This window comes from Heterodontus francisci, chromosome 13 (genome assembly GCF_036365525.1).
Source record: "Heterodontus francisci isolate sHetFra1 chromosome 13, sHetFra1.hap1, whole genome shotgun sequence".
NCBI lineage: Eukaryota > Metazoa > Chordata > Chondrichthyes > Heterodontiformes > Heterodontidae > Heterodontus > Heterodontus francisci.
In genome coordinates, this window is record NC_090383.1 from 96,929,268 (window position 1) to 96,951,716 (window position 22,449).

The window sequence follows — 22,449 nt, forward strand, 5'->3', positions numbered from 1 at the left end:
CATCAGTAGTTAACCCTCTGTGTTACCAAAGTGTTCACTTCACAGGATCTGATTGAGCTGGATGGGCAGATGATGTCACTGCTGTTTCCTTTTACAAGCATAACACGTTCAAATTGGATATCAAATAAATATGTTCAAAGTAATTTGGGAATATATGATCATTCCCTGGTTTTGTGTTTTTTTTAATGAATTAAATAAACATAATCCAGTGAAGGACCATTATCTGTGAGAGTAACAAGACCATGTAGGATAGTATATTTGGAAGTTAGAAGAAATGAGAAGATAGTTCAGTGGTCAACTGATCAAAATTACAGTTACAACACAGCCTTAAAGTGTTGGTTGTTTCTGAACCAATCTTGTAATGTTTGACCTCAAATTGAGCAAATCTGCAGTTTCCCTGAACAAACTACAACTAAATGCTGAATAATCCTCTATTTACAACTGAGACTTCGTAACCTTAAAGAGTCATAGCTCTATTTAGCATAATAATACATTATGGATTATATGCTAAAACATTCTTGCGCATATAAAGCACACATGTAATGTGACTTGAGCTTCAACACAGATAGCCACTAGTTGTGTAATTGAGTCATCTTGCATTTGTTCAGTGCCTTTTGACATCGTAAAATATTCCCAGGGTCTTCACAGGCATTGCCCTTAAAACATGTTTACGTTGCAAGGATTTAGGCACACTCTTCTGATTGAGTTGAGTAGTTGCTACCAGTAAGTTCATCCTGCCCAGACTTTGCCCTACCTCCAGTTCTCTAAATTCACTCTAAACCTCGTCTTCAGGCTAGCCTGCTACTTCTATCCATTTGTGCCATCCCTTCTTTCCAGCAACCACTTGGTCAAATTCCCAGCCCGTACAAAACAACACATGAGGGTTTATTTTAGGCTACGTTTCATTGATTTGCTCGTGCATGTTAATCATATACTCTGCTGCCTGATTTTCATGTGTGTGTGCCCTTCTCTGTTTTAATGTCTGCTGAACTTTTTGTTTTTGTGGTCATCTTTGTTTTTCTTCCAATTTTCCCCTTCTCTAATGCTGGGGATGGGCGAGGGACGAGAAAGCTTGGTACATGATGCCCAAACTGAATGCAGTCCATTTAAATCCTGTCCATTAATCAGTGACCTCACATGTACCTCCTGCAAAAGCGTGGGGTGGGGTAGAGGGGTGGGGGTTTTTCTGGGTAATGATGAGTAACAGGAATCTTGGATAATTATGCCTTCCCTTTCCTCCTACCTCCTGAAAGTGCTTAGGCCAATTGAAGGAACTGGGATCGCTAATTTAGCACAGACTGGGATGTTTTTCAGATTCGTGTTGCTCAGCTACTATTTGGCTTCAACCTCTTTTTGTGCGTCAGTTCCTGTTTTCTAAATACTCTTGCTGTTCCACCAAAGAGGAAGTAGTGATAATTATTTAAAACACTTCAAAAAGAAACAACTGAACAGTCACATGCAGGATTTTGAGAAGTTGTAACAATCTTATTTCTCTAGGTGGAGAGGTTGAAGGTGGTTATTAGTCTGTGATCAGTGGGAACCAAACCAACTTGATGAGACCTTTATCTCTGTTTTGACTGTAAAACATTTCTCTTATTTCATCAACAATGACGAGAAGGTTCCTGTAATCATTCTGCTGGAAAGAACATTGCCTTAGGGGTAAATGAATGTACATTGAATAGGCACTCCCCAAACAGGTTTCAGGTGCTGCAATTTCCGCAGAGAATGGGCGGACAGTTTCGGTGGATTTGGATACTTGCTTTGGTGATATAGCAATTAGTCAGTCAACTGACAAGTTTCAGCAAATACTTTAAAATTTTCATTTGCCGCAATCTACTCTAAATATCCGCTTGGATTCATCTAGACACTGGAATCCCTGACAGTGTTTGTTGACATTTTATAAATAAACTTGAGACTCTGAAGGAACTATACAGTGGCAGATAAGCTCTATCCTTTTGCTTCTGTGTATGAATACCAATAACTGCAAAGGCTTTGGCCACTTCTCTTTAAATTGTGACTTTGTATTGACTGCAGTAAGGAAACCAACTTTAGCTGTCAGGAACAAAAACAAGAAATGCTGGAATCACTCAGCAGGTCTGGCAGCATCTGTGGAAAGAGAAGCAGAGTTAACGTTTCGGGTCAGTGACCCTTCTTCGGAACCGAAGAAGGGTCACTGACCCGGAACGTTAACTCTGCTTCTCTTTCCACAGATGCTGCCAGACCTGCTGAGTGATTCCAGCATCTCTTGTTTTTGTTTCAGATTTCCAGCATCCGCAGTATTTTGCTTTTATTTTAGCTGTCAGGTGCTGGCTCTGAGCCTGACTCTTCGACAACACCAACCACTTGCATTTACTTAATGCCTTTATGCCACTAAAACATCCCAAAGCACTTCACAGAAGTATAATCATAAGTATATAAGTATGAGCAAAGAAAGCAGGTTTTAGAATAGGTCAAAGAGCATCTTAAAGGAGGGGAGAGAAATCTGGATAGGGAATTTGAGTTTAGGGCCTAGACTGCTGAAAGTATGGCTGCCAATTGTGGGGTGTAGGCCAGAATTGTAATTGTAACAATTCTGTGATTCTGTGAGGATGTTAGAAATAGGAAAGGGCAAGGTCATGGAGAGATTTGAATACAAAGATGAGAATTTTCAAATTGAGGCATTGCTGGATCGGGAGCCAGTGTAGGCCAGTGCAAAGAGGTGACGGGTGAACGGAATTGGGATACAGGCAGCAGAGCTTTGGATGAGCTCATGTTTATGGTGAGTGGAAGATGGAAGGCTGGCCAGGAGTATGTTAGGTTAATCAAGTCTGCAGGTAACAAAAGCATAGACGAGGGTTTTAACAGCAGATGGGTAGAGGCGAAGATGGATGATATTACAGAGATGTCAGTGGCTTATCGTGGTGATCGTGAGCAGTGGGATTGAAAGTTCAGCTTGGAGCCAGACAGAACATCGAGGTTGTGAACGATCTGGTTCAGCCTCAGACAGTAGCCAGAGAGGAGGATGGAAATGGAGTTTGTGGCAAAGGTCAGAGAATGGTCTCGGTCTTCCCAATATTTAATTGGAGGATATTTTGGCTCACCCAGAACTGGATGTCAGACAGAAGTCTGACAACATAGGGGAAGTGGTGGGGGTCAGGGTGGGGATGATTGTGTGGCGCAGAACCAGGAAATGTGCACCTATTTGAGAGGAGTACTGTTTTACTTGAGTGGTGGGATGGAGCTTGTAGGAATTAAATAGTGAATTTTATTTTACATAGGATTAATGTAGGGATGTGTTCCTTCCTTCCCCTTTTGCATTGGGCAATAGGAATTTTAAATCGGGAGACCAAGATGGTTGCGTGAACCCCATAATAAAAAGCTCACATGCTATGTTAAAGGAAAGAAATTTTGCCTTTTATTGATGTAAGCAAAGATTTAAAGGTGAGAAATGTCACTTCATACTGAAGTCTGAGATTACTGATTAAAATTACTGTTGGCTGATTAGAATCAATTGTGAATGGGCCTAGTTTCTATAAGGGCAGTAGGCAGTGCAGAGTCATCCATAACTGCTACTGGCTTCCCAACTATTCGTGCACGTATGTGTTTTAGTTTCAGTACTTAATAGAGAAAAAAATCTGGGGAAAAAATGGAAAATTCCTGAAATACGCAGCAGGTCTTTTAGCCTCTAAAGATCAGTTAAGATTTCAGTGGTTTGATGAAACATCAACACCTGGAATATTGACCTGTCCTCCTTCTTAAAAAAAAAACCTGACAGACCAGCTGTGTATTTCTAACTTTCTATACTCGCTAGCCTTACAATGAACAATGCTATCTTATAAAATAGATGCTCTTAGTTGGGCTAAAACCTAACCCATTCACCATCCCAAACCCATGTTTCTGTTTCATGTCTTTTTTAAGGAATGAAACATGCCTGTGTTGGTAGGCTTAACAAGCAACTTTGTACGTATACACTCTGAGAACACAGGAACAGAAGTAAGCTCCTCAACCCTCTTGTCCATTCAATTAGATCATGGCTGATGTGTTTCTCAGCTCAATCTACCTGCCTTGGTTCCCTAACCCTTAATCAGGACTAGACACCAACAGGTTGCACCACAGACATTTGACAAAATTATTGATTCAGCCATAGACATGGGGGCAATTAATCAGTATATAAAGTGTATAGCCAACCTATTGCCACCAAAGCACAGTCCAATTTAAAAGACATTTCTCCTTTATAATTAAAGTAGATAAGCATCAATAGAGACAGCACAACTGTATGACTAGCTAGCAAGCAAAACAGTATGTAATGCCAGTGTGAATTACTTTTGGTGACAGAGATAGCTACATCATGTGCTAATGTTGCATTAGCATGTAGCCAACCAGCTAAACCATTGTGCGATAAAAATCAGGACAGAGAAGTAACCGTCTCTTTCTGGGTTGAACAATGTTTTTTTTTCCGAATTCAATGCCGTGTTTTTTCACGGGTAAGAAAAAAGCAGGAAAAATGTGAATGTAGAATTAGAATTCAAGCTGCTTCCCGAGTCCCTCCCTGGTCATTGAGGACATCTAATGCATGTTAGACTTTCTAATTGTGTTCTGGTCCAAAAAATTGAATGAGATATGACTGTAGTTTGATGTCTTTCGCAGAGTCTAACCCTGGAACCTGCGCAATATTGCAGCGATATTTGTGAAATGGCTCATTTACTCAACCTCCCGTCCTCCTTTCTATTGTGTTAAACCAGTATTTTTAGGAGTTTCTAGTTTGTTTTGGATGGAGATTTTTTTCCTAATTAAAGGAATTGTTACCGTAAGACAAACCCCTCATCTCTGGAATCAATCTAGTGAACCTCCTCTGAACTGCCTCCAATGCAGCTACATCCCTTCTCAAGTAACGGGACCAAAACTGTACTCAGTACTCCAGGTGCAGTCTCACTAATGCTTTGTACAGTTGTGGCACCACTTCCCTACTTTTATACTCTATTCCTTTAGCAATAAATGCCAAAATTCCATTTGCCTTCCTTATTACCTGCTGTACCTGCATACTAGTTTTCTGTGATTCATACACGAGGATACCGAGATCTCTCTGCACCGAAGCGCTCTGAAGTTTCTTTCCATTTAGATAATTTGCCTTTCTATTCTGCCGACCAAAATGGATAACCTTACACTTATCCACGTTAAACTCCATCTGCCAAATTTTGGCCCATTCACCTGACCTATGCATATCATTTGTAAATTTCTTATTTCTTTATTGCAACTTACTATCCCACCTATTTTAGTGTCATCTGCAAACTTGGCTATCGTACCTTTTATCCCTGCATCCAAGTCATTAACATAGATTGTAAATAGTTGGGGCCTGAGGACCAAACCCTGTGGCACCCCAATAAGTTACATCTTGCCAACCAGAAAAAGACCCATTTATCCCGACTCTGTTTTCTGTTGGTTATCCAATCCTCTGTCCAAGCTAATAAACTAACCCTAACGCCATGTAATGATCAGTAAGTTCGTAGATGACACGAAAATTGGTGGTGTCGTGGATAGTGAGGAGGAAAGCCTTAGATTATACAATTATATAGTTGGGCTGGTGAGATGGGCGGAGCAGTGGCAGATGGAATTTAATTCTGAGAAGTGAGAGGTGATGCACTTTGGGAGGACTAACAAGGCAAGGGAATATACAATGGATGGTAGGACTCTGGGGAGTACAGAGGGATCTTGGTGAACTTGTCCATAGATCAGTGAAGGCAGCAGCACAGGTAGATAAGGTAATTAGGAATGCATACGGGATACTTGCCTTTATTAGCCGAGGCATAGAATATAAAAGCAGGGAGGTTATGTTAGAGCTGTATAAAACGCTGGTTGGGCCACAGCTGGAGTACTGTGCACAGTTCTGGTCACCACATTATAGGAAGGATGTGATTGCACTGGAGAGGGTGCAGCCGAGATTCACCAGGGTGTTTCCTGGGCTGGAGCATTACAGCTATGAGGAGAGACTGGATAGGCAGGGGTTGTTTTCCTTGGAGTGGAGAAAGCTGAGGGGGGACCTGATTGAGGTGTACAAAGTTATGAGGGGCATAGATAGGATAGATCAGGAGAAACTTTTTTCCCTTAGTGGAGGGTCAGTAACCAAGGGGCATAGATTTAAGGTAAGGAGCAGGAGGTTCAGAGGGGAGTTGAGGAAAAATGTTTTCACCCAGAGGGTGGTTGGAATCTGGAACGCACTGCCTGAAGGGGTGGTAGAGGCAGGAACCCTCTCAACATTTACAAAGTATTTAGATGAGCACTTGAAACGCCATAACATACAAGGCTATGGGCCAAGTGCGGGAAAATGGGATTAGATTGGATGGGTGCTTGATGGTCGGTGCAGACGTGTTGGGCCAAAGGGCCTGTTCTGTGCTGTATAACTCTATGACTCTGTGACTCTAACCTGGAGAAGTGTGACGTGATGCATTTGGGGAGGTCAAATAAGGCAAAGAAATACGCAATTAATGGGAGAATCCTGAGAGGTGTAGAGGAAGTGAGGGACCTTGGAGTGAAAGTCCAGAGATCCCTGAAGGTAGCAGGACAGGTCGGTAAGGTGGTTAAGAGGGCATATGGAATCCTTTCTTTTAGCCGAGGTATAGAATATCAGAGCAGGGAGGTTATGCTGGAACTGTATAAATTACTTGTTAAGCCACAACTTGAGTACTTTGTGCAGTTCTGGTCACCTCATTACAGAAAGGATGTAATTGCACTAGAAAGGGTACAGAGGAGATTTACGAGGATGTTGCCAGGACTGGAAAATTGCAGCTATGAGGAAAGATTGGATAAGCTGAGGTTGTTCTCCTTGAAACAGGAGGCTGAGGGGAGATTTGATTGAGATGTACAAATTTGAGGGGCCTGAATAGAGTGGGATGTGAAGGGCCTATTTACTTTGGCAGAAAGGTCAGTGACTAGGGGGCATAGATTTAAAGTGATTGGTAGAAAGATTAGAGGGGAGATGAGGAAAAGTTTTTTTCCACCTAGAGGGTGGTGGGGTTCTTGAACTCGCTGTCTGAAGGGGTGGTAGAGGCAGAAAACCTTAACATTTAAAAGGTGTCTGGATATGCACCTCAAGTGCCGTAACCTGCGGACCACATGCAGGAATGTGGGATTAGGGTGGGTGGCTCATTTTTCGGCTAGCGCAAATACGATGAGCCAAGTGGCCTCTTTCTGTGCTGTAAACTTTCTATGATTCTTTCTGGCCTGCCTGTCTTTCTAAAGGTCACAAGATGTCTCTAGGTATCTGCTGCTGCCTTTATTGCGAGTTTTATCCTCACTAGCTTAGGAGGGCAGAAGGTAATTCTGGTGTCCCCATGTGCCATTCTGGTTCATATCAGCTAACATTATGCTGACCAGGGATTAAGTGCTTCTACCTTTCATGCAGGCAGGCCCAGAAACCTTACTAACATTGGGCAGAACCTAGAATCGGGTCACTAAATCTGGATTTCTACTTCACAGCACTATGATGAGAGCTTTAGGTGTGGAACCTTTCATTTCTATTGCCAGTCCTGTGGTTAAACAGTAACTAGTTTTGAACTGCTGTACCCTTCAGAGCTGCTGCTGCTCCTCAGTTTCGGCAGCACGTAGTGTACTTATTGAACTGCTGGTGTGGTTGCATACCTATTTGGGCTTGCTCAATTGAGAATTATATTCTGCTTGTGTTTTAGAATTGATGAGCAGAAGTAGGCTGAGAGCAACAATGTGTAGCCTGCCCTGCGCACCTCCCCCCACCTCCCGTCAACCTATTCCCCATGTTTTGTGACATTAAAGTTACACAAATGTATCTCCTTCCCTGCACCCCCCAACCCTCAATCAAACACTCCATCAGGAAAATACCATTTTTTCATAGATGCTGTTAATTTTCTGGCTTTCTGTAGACTTAACGTTTTGACATTAATTTGGTCTAGATCTGTTCTGACATGTCCCTGGGATGGCCTACTTGTGTTGGAACAGTTCTATTCAGCTTTTTTATTACTGTATCTTCAAGTGTTCATGTTCATATTTTGTGACGGTTTTTTTTGCACCTGGCTTTCACATTTTGCTGGGTCATTTGGATGTTCTTTGTTTCAGACGGGGTGGGTGGCAGTGGGAGGCAGAGATGCCAAGTGAACCTCCTAAAATGGGCCCCAGGGTTTGATGTCTCCTGTTCCTTGTGGAGGCCGAGGGGCACTTATTAGGATCTGAATGTGCCCTACTGGTGCTTCATCTACATGCTTGTTGAATGGAGGGTCTACTTTTTTTTTCCCCAGTGGAGAGAGGCCATTTAGTAGATATGGGCAGGTTTTGGGCAGGATTCTACAATGAAGAGGCTATTTGTGGACCTTGTGGTTTTCTGGATCTTTGTCTGGAAAATGAATGAAGGAACATGACTAGAATATGTGAAGATGAGTGTCTTGTCCATAGCCCTCTGAGTGTCAGTTCGTTTGAGGGGATGGAGCAGATGCTGCATGTACACAGTATGATTTTGATCCCCACTCTCGCTTGCTCCACTCGCTCCCGCTCACTTTTTATTACTTTATCACATTTAATATAGCAAGAAGAAATTTTCTTGGGCTGAATGTGCACTTGGAGCCACTCTGATTTATTTTGTGAGGCTGGTTAACTTGAGAAACCTTTCCTAAAAAAAAAACCTGATTTCGTTGCACAGTGGCGCAGTGGTTAGCACCGCAGCCTCACAGCTCCAGCGACCCGGGTTCAATTCTGGGTATTGCCTGTGTGGAGTTTGCAAGTTCTCCCTGTGTCTGCGTGGGTTTCCTCCGGGTGCTCCGGTTTCCTCCCATAGCCAAAAGACTTGCAGGTTGATAGGTGAATTGGCCATTATAAATTGCCCCTAGTGTAGGTAGGTGGTAGGGGAATATAGGGACAGGTGAGGATGTGGTAGGAATATGGGATTAGTGTAGGATTAGTATAAATGGGTGGTTAATGGTCGGCACAGACTCGGTGGGCTGAAGGGCCTGTTTCAGTGCTGTATCTCTAAATCAAAAAAATCAAAATTAAAGATTTTCCCTGCTGTCTTGTAACTCAGCACTCATTTCTCCACACAAATATAATCAAGAGTTCTGAAAGTCTCTGTATATTGCTGAATATTAATTACTTGGGATGTGATCAGAAGCTGGCTTACCTGAAGTTATTGTATTATTCCACCTTAAACTCAGTGACACTTTCAGCTATTTTGAACTACAAGTGGCTTCTCCGTGGCACCCAGATATTGTACAGATCGGGATGAGGGTAGCAGGGATAAACCAGGTAATTACAGACCAGTGAGTCTAACATCAGTCGTTGGGAAAATATTGGAAAAAATTCTGAAAAAAGCGAGTGGTTGGAATCTGGAACGCACTGCCTAAAGGGGTGGTAGAGGCAGGATGCTGTATGACTCTATGATGCCTGTGTTTGGTGCCACACCTTGAATGTATGGTAATACAAAGGCTAATGGAGCCTCCAAGTTGGTGCATTCCAGACAAAAGGACTACAAACATGTGACTTTTGTGTCTTTTTTGTGAGTGCATTACCATTTTGGGAGCACCCATTCGTGGAAAGAGCCCTTATAGGAGTGAGCCAATGCCTTGTGTTAACTAGCGCAAGGTAACTTTTTGCCTGAACAATATGCTTTCTAGCTTATTCTTGGGTGGGGGGTTGGGACATGCAGGGAAGAAGAGAATGCGGTTTTCAGTAATATGTGCCAACGATGGGTTGGAGCTAAGCCAACCTTATTACTTCAGATAGGACAAAAAACCAGTGGCGACTTGAATGTTTGCAAGCTTTGCTTCAACTGTTAAGATAAGGGTGCAGCCAATTTGTAAAGTTGTATATAATTAAAGTACTTTTTAAAGTTTGTTGCAATCCAATGTAAGTAATTATTTCCTGGACAACGCCGCACATAGTAGAAGTTGCAAACCCCAATCCACTCCCAGTTACGCACTTAAATACCATTCCTCTCCCTTACCCCCCTCCCCCCACGCAAACAGGAGTCTCCTGACTTAAGTACTCAGTGAAGCTGCCTTGTTAAACACTGTAGGAAACTGCATGCTTTGTCATCTAATGCATATTTCTAGAGTTGTTCCTGCCCATTCATCTTGCGCATTGCACTGCCTAACTTTCCTACGCTTGCATAAACTGTGGCAAGGATAGTTTTATAGCATAGTAATGTTCCCTGTGTAGCTAGTAAAATGGGTGAGCATTTGGCTGTTGAAGTCTTGCCACTGTTATTGGTAACAATACCTATTTCTCACACCTTTCCTTACATCTCTTTCTTTGCCATGGCATTCATTTTTCCTCCTTATGTCTCAAAAAAGTACCTTGAGCCATTTTTCTACAGTAAAGGCAAATTTGTTATATAAATGAAACTTCTTGTTAGTTGATGTCTGGATTCTTTCAAAATGGAGGGTAGTAAAATTTGAAAAATAAAGGTCCTGCTGCCCTCTGCTGGCTACATGTTAAAACTGTTGATATTTTTGTGCTGTGAAAACATGCAGCAAAAAGTTGGGTTCAGTGAGATTGTATGAAATTCTACTCCAGGAATTATCCTCGACACGACTTGTGGCAAGTGAAGAATTAATATCCGAATTTAGATTTTACTTTCTCCCCAGTTACTTTCCATCTCCTAACCTGTTCATACAGCAACTTGCATTTGTAGAGTGCCTTTAATGTAACAAAAAATACCAAGGTGTTTAATCAAACGAAATGTGACGCTGAGCCACAAAAGGAGATAGTAGGACAGTTGACCAGAAGCTTGTCAAAGAGCTAAGCTTAATGTAGGAGAGTAAGGTGGGGAGGTTTCTGGCATAGGCAGTTGTAGGCACAGCTTCAATGGTGGAGCGATTAAAATGGGGGATTTGCAAGAGGCCAAAATTTCAGGAGGACCAAGATCTGGGCAGATTGTAGGGGGAGGTGACAGTGATAGGGAGAGGCTAGGAATTTGAAAACAAGGCACTGAACCAGGAGCCAGTATAGGTCAGCTTGCACCAGTGAACGGGACTTGCTGCGAGTTTGGGATACGAGCAGCAGAGTTTTGGATGAACTCAAGTTTATGGAAATATCAAGGTTGGAAGCTGGCCAGGAGAGCATTGGAATAGTTTATAGGTTTATGGTTCCATTCGACCTCTCTAGTACTCTTTCTGAATGGATATTTTTCTGAGCCTAGAAAATGAGTGCAGTGGGAATCCATAGCCATTTGTGTCTTCTTCTGATTGATGTCTGTACTTACATATTTTCCAGCATGGGTCACTGCATAGTCAGCAGTACTGGCTACTTTCCCCATTTCCTTTCTCCCTAGCCCCGGGGCACTGAGACAGAATGTACCACCATAGCTGTCCTTGCTAACTCTGCAGAAACTGGGGTTCAAACCCGAAACCTTCCTTTCCGAATTGCTCAGTACTTGTACTTACCGGGCAGTACATTTTTACCCACTAAGTCATCAGGTGTAGTTAATAAAATTATACAGCACGGAGGGAGACCATTCGGTCCGTTGTGCCTGTGCTGGCCGTTTGAAAGAGCTATGCAATTAGTCCCACTCCCCTGCCCTTTCCTCAATTCCATTTTGGAAGTTGCCTTCAAATCTGCTTCCACCATCCTTTCAGGCAGTGCATTCCAGATCATCATAACCTTCAGTGTTTTTTAAAAAAAAACTCCTGCTCTCCCCTCTGATACTTTTGCCGCTTACCTTAAACCTGTGTCCCCTGGTTACTGACCCTCCTGCCTGCAGAAACAGTTTCTTCCTATTTACTCCATCAAAACCCCTCATAATTTTGAATACCTATTAAGTCTTCCCTTAACTTTCTCTAGTTAATCCTAACTTTAATTGTCTTTCCATATAACTGCAGACCCTCATCTCTGGTATTCTAGTATTTCTTCTCTGCACCTTCTCCAAGACCTTGGCGTCCTTCCTAAACGTGTGGTGCCCAGAATTGGACACAATTATTTATTTACAGAAGTCTGGATTTTCCACTTGCATATAAGCTCCACTGGAAATGGGATGGTGAAAGAATAGCACACACCCCATCGCTAACTGTTTCTGGGATCCGTCTCATTTGAATATTGTGGGTGAGCTCGTGGAAAAGGCCTGTGATTGGGCGAGAACATGCGCAGCTGCAGTATTTCAATTTCAGCAGTTGCTTAAAGGGGCAGGCGTTGTAGTTTGGCTAGTCTGGAATACACCCATGTTTGTCCCAAAAAAGGGCAAAGCTCCTTGGGGATGCAGAAGCTCAGAGAGTGGCCCATTGTTTGTATGAAGCCATTGAAATTCTTCTGAAGGAAATGTAGAGGAGAGCTTTTGGCACTGCAACAATTGCTGCAGAGATTTCTGAACACTGAATGAGAAAAAGAGGGATATAGAGGTCTGAAAATTTTGCAAACAATCCGCTGTTTAAATTAACTTTCACATACAGCTCAGTCACAAGAAACCCTGATGCCTGTTTTATATGGTTAGGTGGATGACTTAAGTATAGCTTGCACAAGAACATCAGGAAAATGTGTGATGCCTAAAAGGCATAGTTTGGAGTTCATTAAAACATCCTCACCAGAAATGAGTGTAATGCAGGTATTCGCCCCCATTTTAGATTAGATTAGATTAGAGATACAGCACTGAAACAGGCCCTTCGGCCCACCGAGTCTGTGCCGACCATCAACCACCCATTTATACTAATCCTACACTAATCCCATATTCCTACCAAACATCCCCACCTGTCTCTATATTTCCCTACCACCTACCTATACTAGTGACAATTTATAATGGCCAATTTACCTATCAACCTGCAAGTCTTTTGGCTTGTGGGAGGAAACCGGAGCACCCGGAGAAAACCCACGCAGACACAGGGAGAACTTGCAAACTCCACACAGGCAGTACCCGGAATCGAACCCGGGTCCCTGGAGCTGTGAGGCTGCGGTGCTAACCACTGCGCCACTGTGCCGCCCATTTTCTAACCAGTTACACCTGTTAATGCCCAAATCAGAAAGATGAGGCTAGTGTACTGATTGTAGGGGTGTCATTATGAAAGGTGGGTGCAGTTAGAAGATAGGTACATTTTCAATGGGGTGGGGTGTGCCGAGAGTTGAAGATAAATTTTTGTGTGGGTTGTTCATAGTTTTGTCTGTACTACACTATCATGGCCACAAGGTAGCAATATAATGCTCAAGACTGATTTATTTGCAAATTGTAAGGTTAACATTTTTTATTTACTGATGGCGGCAGAATGTAGAAAGATTCAAAACCAAGAATGCAACATGTTAAAATGTTAGGGAAGTAAAATTTTTCATAACTGCCAAATTATAGTTGTTGCATATTTCTTAATGTGTATTTGCATGATCCCAGTTAAACTTGAGTGCTTCCTCTTAAACTAGTTTCCCCAACTTTGGAGGGCAGTGGGAGAAGAAGAGTGACTAACTGGCAGAATCCTCTTGGCACTCTCAAACTTTACTATGTATAAGGTTACCTCTGTAGTCTTAGCGAGTGCTAAGAGACTGTGACAGTTGGGGCACCACAACTAGCCTCTATCCTGACCTCGCCCAATGTCTGTTTTGGGGGTGGTCGTGGAGAAGTGCGACACTGGCAAACAATCAGGAGTGAGAATACTGGCTGGCTGTCTCCTCTCTCTCATCCAGGGTCACTGCAAGTTGTCGTGTTCTGGCTGCCAGGTGATTGAGGTAGAATAGCTCAGCATTGATCTGAGGTCGACTTAGTTTGTATAGGGATTGGTCTATGTGCAAAGTGGTCTCCTGCATTATTACAATAATGACTGCACTGCAAAAGTAAGTTATTGGCTGAGAATGCTTTGGGGTATCCTGAGGTTATGAAAAGTGCTGAACAAATGCAAGTTCTGAACTGTGAGCAGGAATTTTTATTGTAGCCGTTGGCGTTTTTGTTTTGATTGGCAATCTCCAAAGGAAGGAGGGAAGAGAGGGCTAAAATAAAAGCAAAATACTGCAGATGCAGGAAATCTGAAATAAAAATAAAAAGTGCTGGAAATACTCAGCAGGTCTGGCAGCATCTGTGGAAAAAGAAACAGGGTTAATGGAAATGTTAACTTTGCTTCTTTCTCCACAGATGCTGCCAGATCTGCTGAGTATTTCCAGCACTTTTTGTTTTTATTTGGGAAGAGATGGCTGTTCTCTGCTTCAGTTTTACCCCTTCCTCTGACTTTCTCCTTAACCCTCCCTTTTGATTTGCTAGGCCAGGGATCAAAACCACAAACTGAGGCAGTGCCCAGCCAAAATGCACCCAGGCTGCTGCCAGTGTCACTGTGTACTTGACACTTGAAGCTGCATGACAGGAGTTCCAGACTCCGCCTGCCCGTCTAGATCTGGTACCTGGCTTTTGTTTGACTACTTTCCACAAGAGATGCAGTTAAAGTAGGGAATTGGACAGACTGAGGCAGTGAAGCTGCATGTCAACTCTGGTGACACATATTCAAATGTTTCGTACCACAGCTTCACATGGGCATATCTTCATGAGCTGTGTGTTTCTGACTGAAGCTAACATGTTATTAAGAAGTTTAGACCTCTGCTCCATGTCTAATGGGTTCTTATCAATTGCCTTGAAAAGGCTTAACCTGGTGGAGGCTTTTGTGGAAGACACTGAGCTACGGCAGAATTTACAAGAGGATCTGCTTCGGCGATTTCCTGATCTCAACCGCCTGGCGAAGAAGTTCCAGCGTCAGGCGGCAAACCTACAGGACTGCTACCGAATTTACCAGGCTGTCAATCATCTCCCAAATGTGGTGCAGGTGTTGGATAGATATGACGGTAAGAAATAACACACATGGAAATTGTCATGTCAGAAAAATATTGTCCTTAAAAGTGCTGCATTGTACAGCCATGATTCATTTTCATTTTTGTGATCTGCAGCAAAGTTAAGTATAAACTGGACTTTTTAATTTCAAATCCTGTTGATAACTAAGCCCCATTTGGCTGTGTTTGTTTACAGGCCATCCCACCAGCTTTGCTTTTTTTGCACAGCAAGAAATCATTGCTATTTTGTGTATCCATTTTTTTGTGAATTTTTCTTCAAGCACTTCCATTCACATATTACCAAAGTTTTAAAAAAAAAACAGAAACAGACTGGATTCGGGAATATGATCCTCAAAACACTAGTAAAATGCTGGAATCCCACGAATACAGTTTGATTTATTTGGTCACAGATTAGTGATGACAGCTTTGTTTATTTATAGCAATGGTACTAATTTCACAGAAAAACCTGCAGGATTATTGTGTGATCACCCCTCCCAAAAAATAGACTCAAATTTGTAGTAGCATCTATATAAAATAGAATTTGACTTTTTGTGTCATTAAAAGCTAGTAATTCAGGATGGGGATAGCCGATAGGGGACAGGGACTTAGTACAATTAATGTAAGTAAATCATCAGTAACAAGGAAATTAATGGAACTAAAGAGTGAGAAATCCCCAGGACCTGACGGTTTCCATCCGAGGGTGTTAAAAGAAGTAGGCGAGCACATTGTAGATGCCCTAACCATAGTCTTTCAGAGTTCCCTATATTCAGGAGTGGTCCCTCTGGATTGGAAAGTTGCACATGTCACTCCACTTTTTAAGAAGGGTGAAAGGGGGAACCAAGGAAATTACAGACCAGTTAGCCTGACATCTGTGGTGGGCAAGTTGCTGGAATCTATAATCGAGGATAGGGTGACTGAACACCTAAAAAAATTTCAGTTAATCAGGGACAGCCAGCATGAATTAATGATGGGAAGGTCATGCCTGACAAATCTCATTGAATTTTTTGAAGAGGTGACTAAGGTAGTGGACAGGGGAGTGTCCATCGATGTTATTGAGATGGACTTCCAAAAGGCATTTGATAAAGTCCTACATAAGAGACTGTTAACTAAGGTAGAAGCCCATGGAGTTGAGGGCAAATTATTGACATGGTTAGAAAGTTGGTTGATTGGTAGGCGACAGAGAGTGGAGATAATGGGTAAGTACTCCGATTGGCAGGATGTAACTAGTGGTGTCCCGCAGGGATCTGTGTTGGGGCCACAATTATTCACATTATTCATTAACGACTTGGATGATGGCATAGTAAGTCATAAATCCAAATTTGCTGATGATACAAAGTTAGGCGGCATTTTGGACCAAAAAAGGATAGAACAGGGTACTTTCTAAATGGGAAGAGGTTAAGTACAGTGGATGTCCAAAGAGACTTGGGAGTTCAGGTGCATAGATCTTTAAAATGCCATGAGCAAGTGCAGAAAATAATCAAAAAGACTAATGGAATGCTAGCCTTTATATCCAGAGGACTGGAGTATAAAGACACAGAGGTTATGCTGCAGCTGTACAAAACCCTGGTTAGACCCCACTTGGAGTACTGTGAGCAGTTCTGGGCACCACACCTTAGGAAGGATATATTGGCCTTGAAGGGAGTGCAACTTAGGTTTGCAAGAATGATGCCTGGACTACAGGGGTTAAGTTACGAGGAGAGATTACACAAATTAGGCCTGTTTTCGCTAGAATTTAGAAGGTTAAGGGGTGATCTGATTGAAGTCTTCAAGATATTAACAGGAAAAGACAGGCTAGATAAAGATAAACTATTTCCACTGGTTGGAGATTCTAAAACTAGGGGGCATAGTCTAAAAATTAGGACCAGACCGTTCAGGAGAGATGTTAGGAAGCACTTCTTCACGCAAAGGGTGGTAGAGGTTTGGAACTCGCTCCCACAAACAGCAGTTGAAGCTAGAACAGTTGTTAATTTTAAATCTGAGATAGATAGATTTTTGTTAAGTAAAGATATTAAGGGCTATGGGCCAAAGGCAGGTATATGGAGTTATGCCGCGGATCAACCATGATCTCATTGAATGGCGGGACAGGCTCGAGGGGCTGAATGGCCTACTCCTGTTCCTATCTTGCTATGTTCCTATGTTTAGATGCACCGAAAATCTTCCTTTGCTCTGTCCAACCCCTACTACACCCTCTCCCATGCCATACTTCCTCTGGTCTGTCTTAGTGAGATTTGCAATAGATGCATTTTTGTGCTATAATCTTGTGTAGATGAGGAACATTGTCGAGACTTTGAAAACCTATTTTATTTAGGATGGTTGCAGCCAACAGTCAAAGGATTGGAGCCAAAGTCATAAAGGCTGTGTGCAACCCACTTAACTATGTAGTATCCACCAATTTGGATTTCCTACCACTCTTGTGGCTGCTAGGTAATAGGTCATGGCAGGAATGCTAGTATGGTACCCATTTTGACTTGCTGATGATCTATAAAGCTGAAGGAAAAAAGCTTGCATTTATAGAGCACTTTCAAGACATTCTGAAATGACTTCATAGACAATTGCTTCAATGTTTATGGAGAGGGTAGCGTGGGGGAAAAACTGGCAAGGCTGGGGTTGCAGATCTCGTGTCCAATTTAATGGTAGGACATAATTCCATTTCCAGTCCAGCAGCTGACTAAACTGGTGCCAGCTGGGAAAACTAGCAGCAGGAGTCCGCAGCCCTGGACCCCTGCGGATGGTTCCTGGAAATCTTGCAAGAGTTGGGGAGGCAGGTAGGGTAGAGGGAAATCAGGGCTTGTGGACAGACAGTTCTGCACTTGCAGCAGGTTGGAGCTGTGGCCAGGGGAAAAAATCATGCTCCTCCTGATCCACAAGAAGTGCTGTAAAAGGCATTTAACTTGACCTGGCAGCTTCCAGCTCCCTTTCACTGCTGGGTTTCCCTGAGTTATGGGAAACCTGCGCAGCAACTTTTAAATTTATATAATACATGTTGGGACCCTGATTTCAATATGTTAATGAAATATTCCACCCCTCAACGGTTGGACACTCATGACTCATACCTCACAGATTGGGAATGCTTTCCCCATTGTTGTTTATTTTATTTTAGAGATACAGCACTGAAACAGGCCCTTCGGCCCACCGAGTCTGTGCCGACATTAACCCCATATTCTCTACCACATCCCCACCATTCTCCTACCTACACTAGGGGCAATTTACAATGGCCAATTTACCTATCAACCTGCAAGTCTTTGGCTGTGGGAGGAAACTGGAGCACCCGGCGGAAACCCACGGAGACACAGGGAGAACTTGCAAACTCCGCACAGGCAGTACCCAGAACTGGGCTCGGGTCGCTGGAGCTGTGAGGCTGCGGTGCTAGCCACTGTGCCGCGTTGTATTTATAACCCATTCCCCCCAGCATGCTATCCCACCTGTACTGGTGTGTCAGGTTGTGGGGGGTGGGGGGGGGTGGTGGGAGTAGTGGAGTTGGTTGATATTGAGCCCAATGTATTAGTTTTTCAATGTAATTGCTCTTGTTCTGTAGGCAAATATGACAGCTGATTTAAGCACAGCAAGGCCCCACAAACAATAGTGAGATAGTGACCAGCTAATTTGTTTTGATGGTGTTGGTTAAGGAACAGATACTGGACAGGATGCCCAGAAGACTTTGCTTCTCTTCATATCGTTCCATTGGAGTTTCTAACTTTATCTGAATAGGCACACTGGGCCTTAGTTTAACTAAATACGAGCCGTAACGTTTCATCTGATAAACATTATACAGTGCAGTATTGCTCAATACTGCGCTGAAGTGTCAGCCTAGAAAATTGTGTTATAAAGCTGATTAGCAGGAGAAGTATCGAACAGCTGGAAATCCAGTCAATACCACTTAATAAGAATTATGATTATTGGGCCATAATTTGCTGTGGCAGGACATCCAACAGTGTCTGTCTTTAGTTGGACTTTGTCCCTGCTGGTTTAGATTTGTAAATTTTTTTGTGTGGCAAGTTGCTGAAACTGTGAGCTAATAACAGGGCTTTGATCAACATTGGGCATATGGGACCTGAGTAAGTAGGTCTTAAACAATCAGATTGAAGGATTGTGAAATTAACAGTGCAAGGACTGAGAAGGAATTTTATTTTAGAATGGGTGAATTCAATGTCAAATCAGGTACAGAAAGAGAAATAGAAAGGGAAAGAAAGATTGGATTAGATGGTGAGAGAAAAGTTAAAAAAATTTTTTTTTTAATTTTACATTTTTAAAAATCTCCAGCAACAGTTAAAACCTGAAGGAATGGGTCTCCACATTTGTTAATTTTTAGTGCCAGTGAGGCTGATTGGCAGTTGTTAAATGGTTACTTAGACTGAAATGGGCAAGAATTAACTTCTGTGATGAGCTTAGTTTGTATCTATATAGTGAATACAGCAATTTTGTGTCATTGCATGCATTTCAGTGGTGAAGCAGACAGCAGATTGCCATTTTGGCAAAGCTAATGGCGGAGAGGTGCATCTGTGACTGCAGTTTTTCCATTTCCAGGTTTAAGTGCACATTTACTCACTATATGAAAGCTATATGTACCATATTAGTCTCAATGTCATTTTAACAACAAATTATGTCCTATTTTGTTGTACCTTCAGTGAAATATTCATTAAATAACTGGCTTACCTTATGCTGAAGGTCGCAGCTTGTCTAATGTGATCAACACTAACTGTTTTCACAGGAGTACACCAGATGTTACTGAAAGCTGTGTTTATCTCCCCATTGACGGACCTTATCTCTGATTTCACCAAGTTTCAGGAATTGATTGAGACGACATTAGACCTGAATCAGGTAAATGGCTAAATTGAGAGTGTTAATGTATGAAATTCTTTCAGGTGTGAATCAAGTTTGTGGGACGACGAGAGTGAGTGTATATGTGGGGCTAAAGAAAGAAAAATTTATATATTATATAATACCTTCCATTAACTTCAGAATCCAGCCACTGCTGATAATGGAAAAGGATTCGTTTTGCAGCATTGTCAGAAAGCATTGCTTGGGGCAACTTTATTAATTTCTTAAGTCATAATGAAATTTGGAGAGGTTGTTTAAATTCCTCTTAAAATTATAATTTTGTTAGTTACTAGGAAGGACTTTTTTTTTGGCATAATATCTGGTAAGACACAAGAAATTACTGTCCATTAGATTTGTGCTTAGGGTGCAGAGTCTACAGCTGTATTCTGGTCCCAGCAAAGGAGCTGTCCACAGTGTATCAGAGGGGTGCTAACTGCAGTACTAGTGCCTGAATAGAAACTGTTTTTGAGTTAACCCAAGAAAACACTGGCTCCTGCAGGCCATTCCCAGATTGGTATTGAGGACAAAAAAACTACTTGGACTTGGGGAAGCAAATTAGTCTGGAAAGTACTTGCTGTAAATGGATGGAGTGGGGGCGTGAGGGGAGAGGTTTGTTGGGGTGGGTGTGGTGAAATTCCTGTCCCTATGACTTGAACCAATGTTGGGTGAACCCAATTCCATTGGCAATGTTGGTGCTTAGGATAATAGGGAATTGCTCTTCATTAATTTGTTATGGGCCAATACACAGTAACGTTCGAGAGCTGAGCTGGTGCTTTTCAGGTGGAGATGAGAAAAAGAGTTTCATTAGTGATGGGTCTGTAAACAATTACTGCTGGGAAAAAGATGCATGCAACGGGGTCTAAAATTTGTCTTTAGTAAAACCACTCAATCTGCTTCATGACTGGTGCTGCCTTCACTTGCTATAGAAATGACTGACAGTGGACTCACAAAAATATGGAAAAATGAAACAACTATCAGAGCAGTGACTAAACTTCAAACATATTTCATTGGATCTAGAGTACCTTTGGATGCTTTGAAGTTGAGGAAGGCACCAAATAAATGCAAGCCTTATTTTGTGTTATAGGTGATTACTTCAGTCTGTCCCAGTATCTTTATCCAATTCCATTTCTATGTCTGTTTATTTTTGTTTTAGCTTGTTTTTATGATTTCTTTCTCCTGTAGTCCATACTGTTTCCCTGTGGAGATTGGAGATCAGTTCTCGTCTTTGCTAAATACAGCTCTATAGCTGGGTTAAAAGGAAAAAATTGCAGAATGATGATTAACGTTTCAGGGGTTCACTCATCTTTTCTCTTTACTGATGCTAACGGATTTGTTTCCTGTTGCTTGCACTTTTGCTTTTTTTATAGCTAGATGCAAGGAGATGAGTGTCTCCCTCCTTGTTAGGGTTCACCAGTTTATTCATCATCTCCCTCCCGCTCCCTCCCCAACACCAGCCCCCCCGTTCTTTTTAAAATTGTGAACTCACCATACAGAATAGAAATAGAAGCTGGAATTTGCTCTGATGATTTCCGATTTGCTGAGTGGTCTTCCTTCGCAATAATAAAGGAATTAATTCAAGTTGTGGAACTATCTCAACATTAAAAACAATCACTTGGTGTAACAGGTGGAAAACCATGAGTTCCTGGTGAAGCCATCCTTTGACCCAAATCTAACTGAACTGAGAGAGAAGATGGATGACCTGGAGAAAAGTATGCAGTCAGCACTCAACCAAGCTGCTAGGGAACTAGGTATGACACAGATCTGAGATAAACCTGTACTTTTTTTTCAGTGTTGCAGTCAGAGTAATTCTACATTTTGTATTCATCTATAAAGAGTAACAACTTGCATTTATGTAGCACCTTTATCAGAGTAAAATATCCAAAGATACTTCACAGAAGTGTTGGCAATCAAAGTGATAGATATCAGTGCACTTTTCACTTTGGGCACTGTGTCAGCATCAAGCATGGGAAATTGTAGAGTAAAGTTTCTGCTCTAACAGTAATTTTACCTGACATCAAAGTTGTTTATAGAAATATAAATGTTACTGTAAAGTATAGGACATATAGATGTTTTATTCATATGAGGAGGTACCTAGCCTCCATCTAGCAATTGCTTGTGTGATTCAATTCAGGAGTCCACTGTGTAGAGAATCGCATCAGCCCTTGTAACCCTCCACTCCATAGTAGAACTTCTTCGAGTAGTCCTCGAGCAAGAATCTGCTTGGGATTATGACTCTCGGTGAAATGTTAGTGAGTAGAAGGAATGCTGTTGCCACGAGGTCAGTTGTGAGCACCAGAAGCAGCGTGTGGCAATTTGTATATTGTTTGTATAGAGGTCATGGGAGTGACTCCAAAAACTCAAATCAGGTAAAAAACAGAAAAAAATGCTGGAACTTTATCTTGCAGCACAGTGGCGCAGTGGTTAGCACCGCAGCCTCACAGCTCCAGCGACCCGGGTTCAATTCTGGGTACTGCCTGTGTGGAGTTTGCACGTTCTCCGTGGGTTTCCTCTGGGTGCTCCGGTTTCCTCCCACATGCCAAAGACTTGCAGGTTGATAGGTTAATTGGCCATTATAAATTGCCCCTAGTATAGGTAGGTTGTAGGGAAATATAGGGACAGGTGGGGATGTGGTAGGAATATGGGATTAGTGTAAATGGGTATAAATCAACTGATGGTCGGCACAGACTCGGTGGGCCGAAGGGCCTGTTTCAGTGCTGTATCTCTAAACTCAACTAAACTAAAAATTCAGGTTCCTTGGGAGCAAGCCTCACTCCTGTGCTCGCTGACCTACATTGGTTCCCAATCAAGCAATGTCTTGTTTAAAATTCTCATCCTTTGTTTTCAAATCCCTCCATGGCCTTGCTCTTCGCATCTCTACAATCTCCTCAAGCTTCACAACCCTCCAAGATATCTGCA

At 42.3% G+C, this 22,449-nt stretch overlaps 1 protein-coding gene across 1 annotated transcript in view; it reads left to right on the forward strand.

Moving 5' to 3' along the window:
- msh2 (mutS homolog 2 (E. coli)) overlaps window positions 1-22,449 on the forward strand; it is a 73,714-nt gene that overhangs the window by 16,936 nt on the left and 34,329 nt on the right. The window contains exons 7-9 of the mRNA XM_068045228.1: window positions 14,531-14,730; window positions 19,424-19,533; window positions 21,158-21,281. Of these exons, the coding sequence (XP_067901329.1) occupies window positions 14,531-14,730; window positions 19,424-19,533; window positions 21,158-21,281 (434 nt within the window). The remainder of the gene's footprint in view (window positions 1-14,530; window positions 14,731-19,423; window positions 19,534-21,157; window positions 21,282-22,449) is intronic.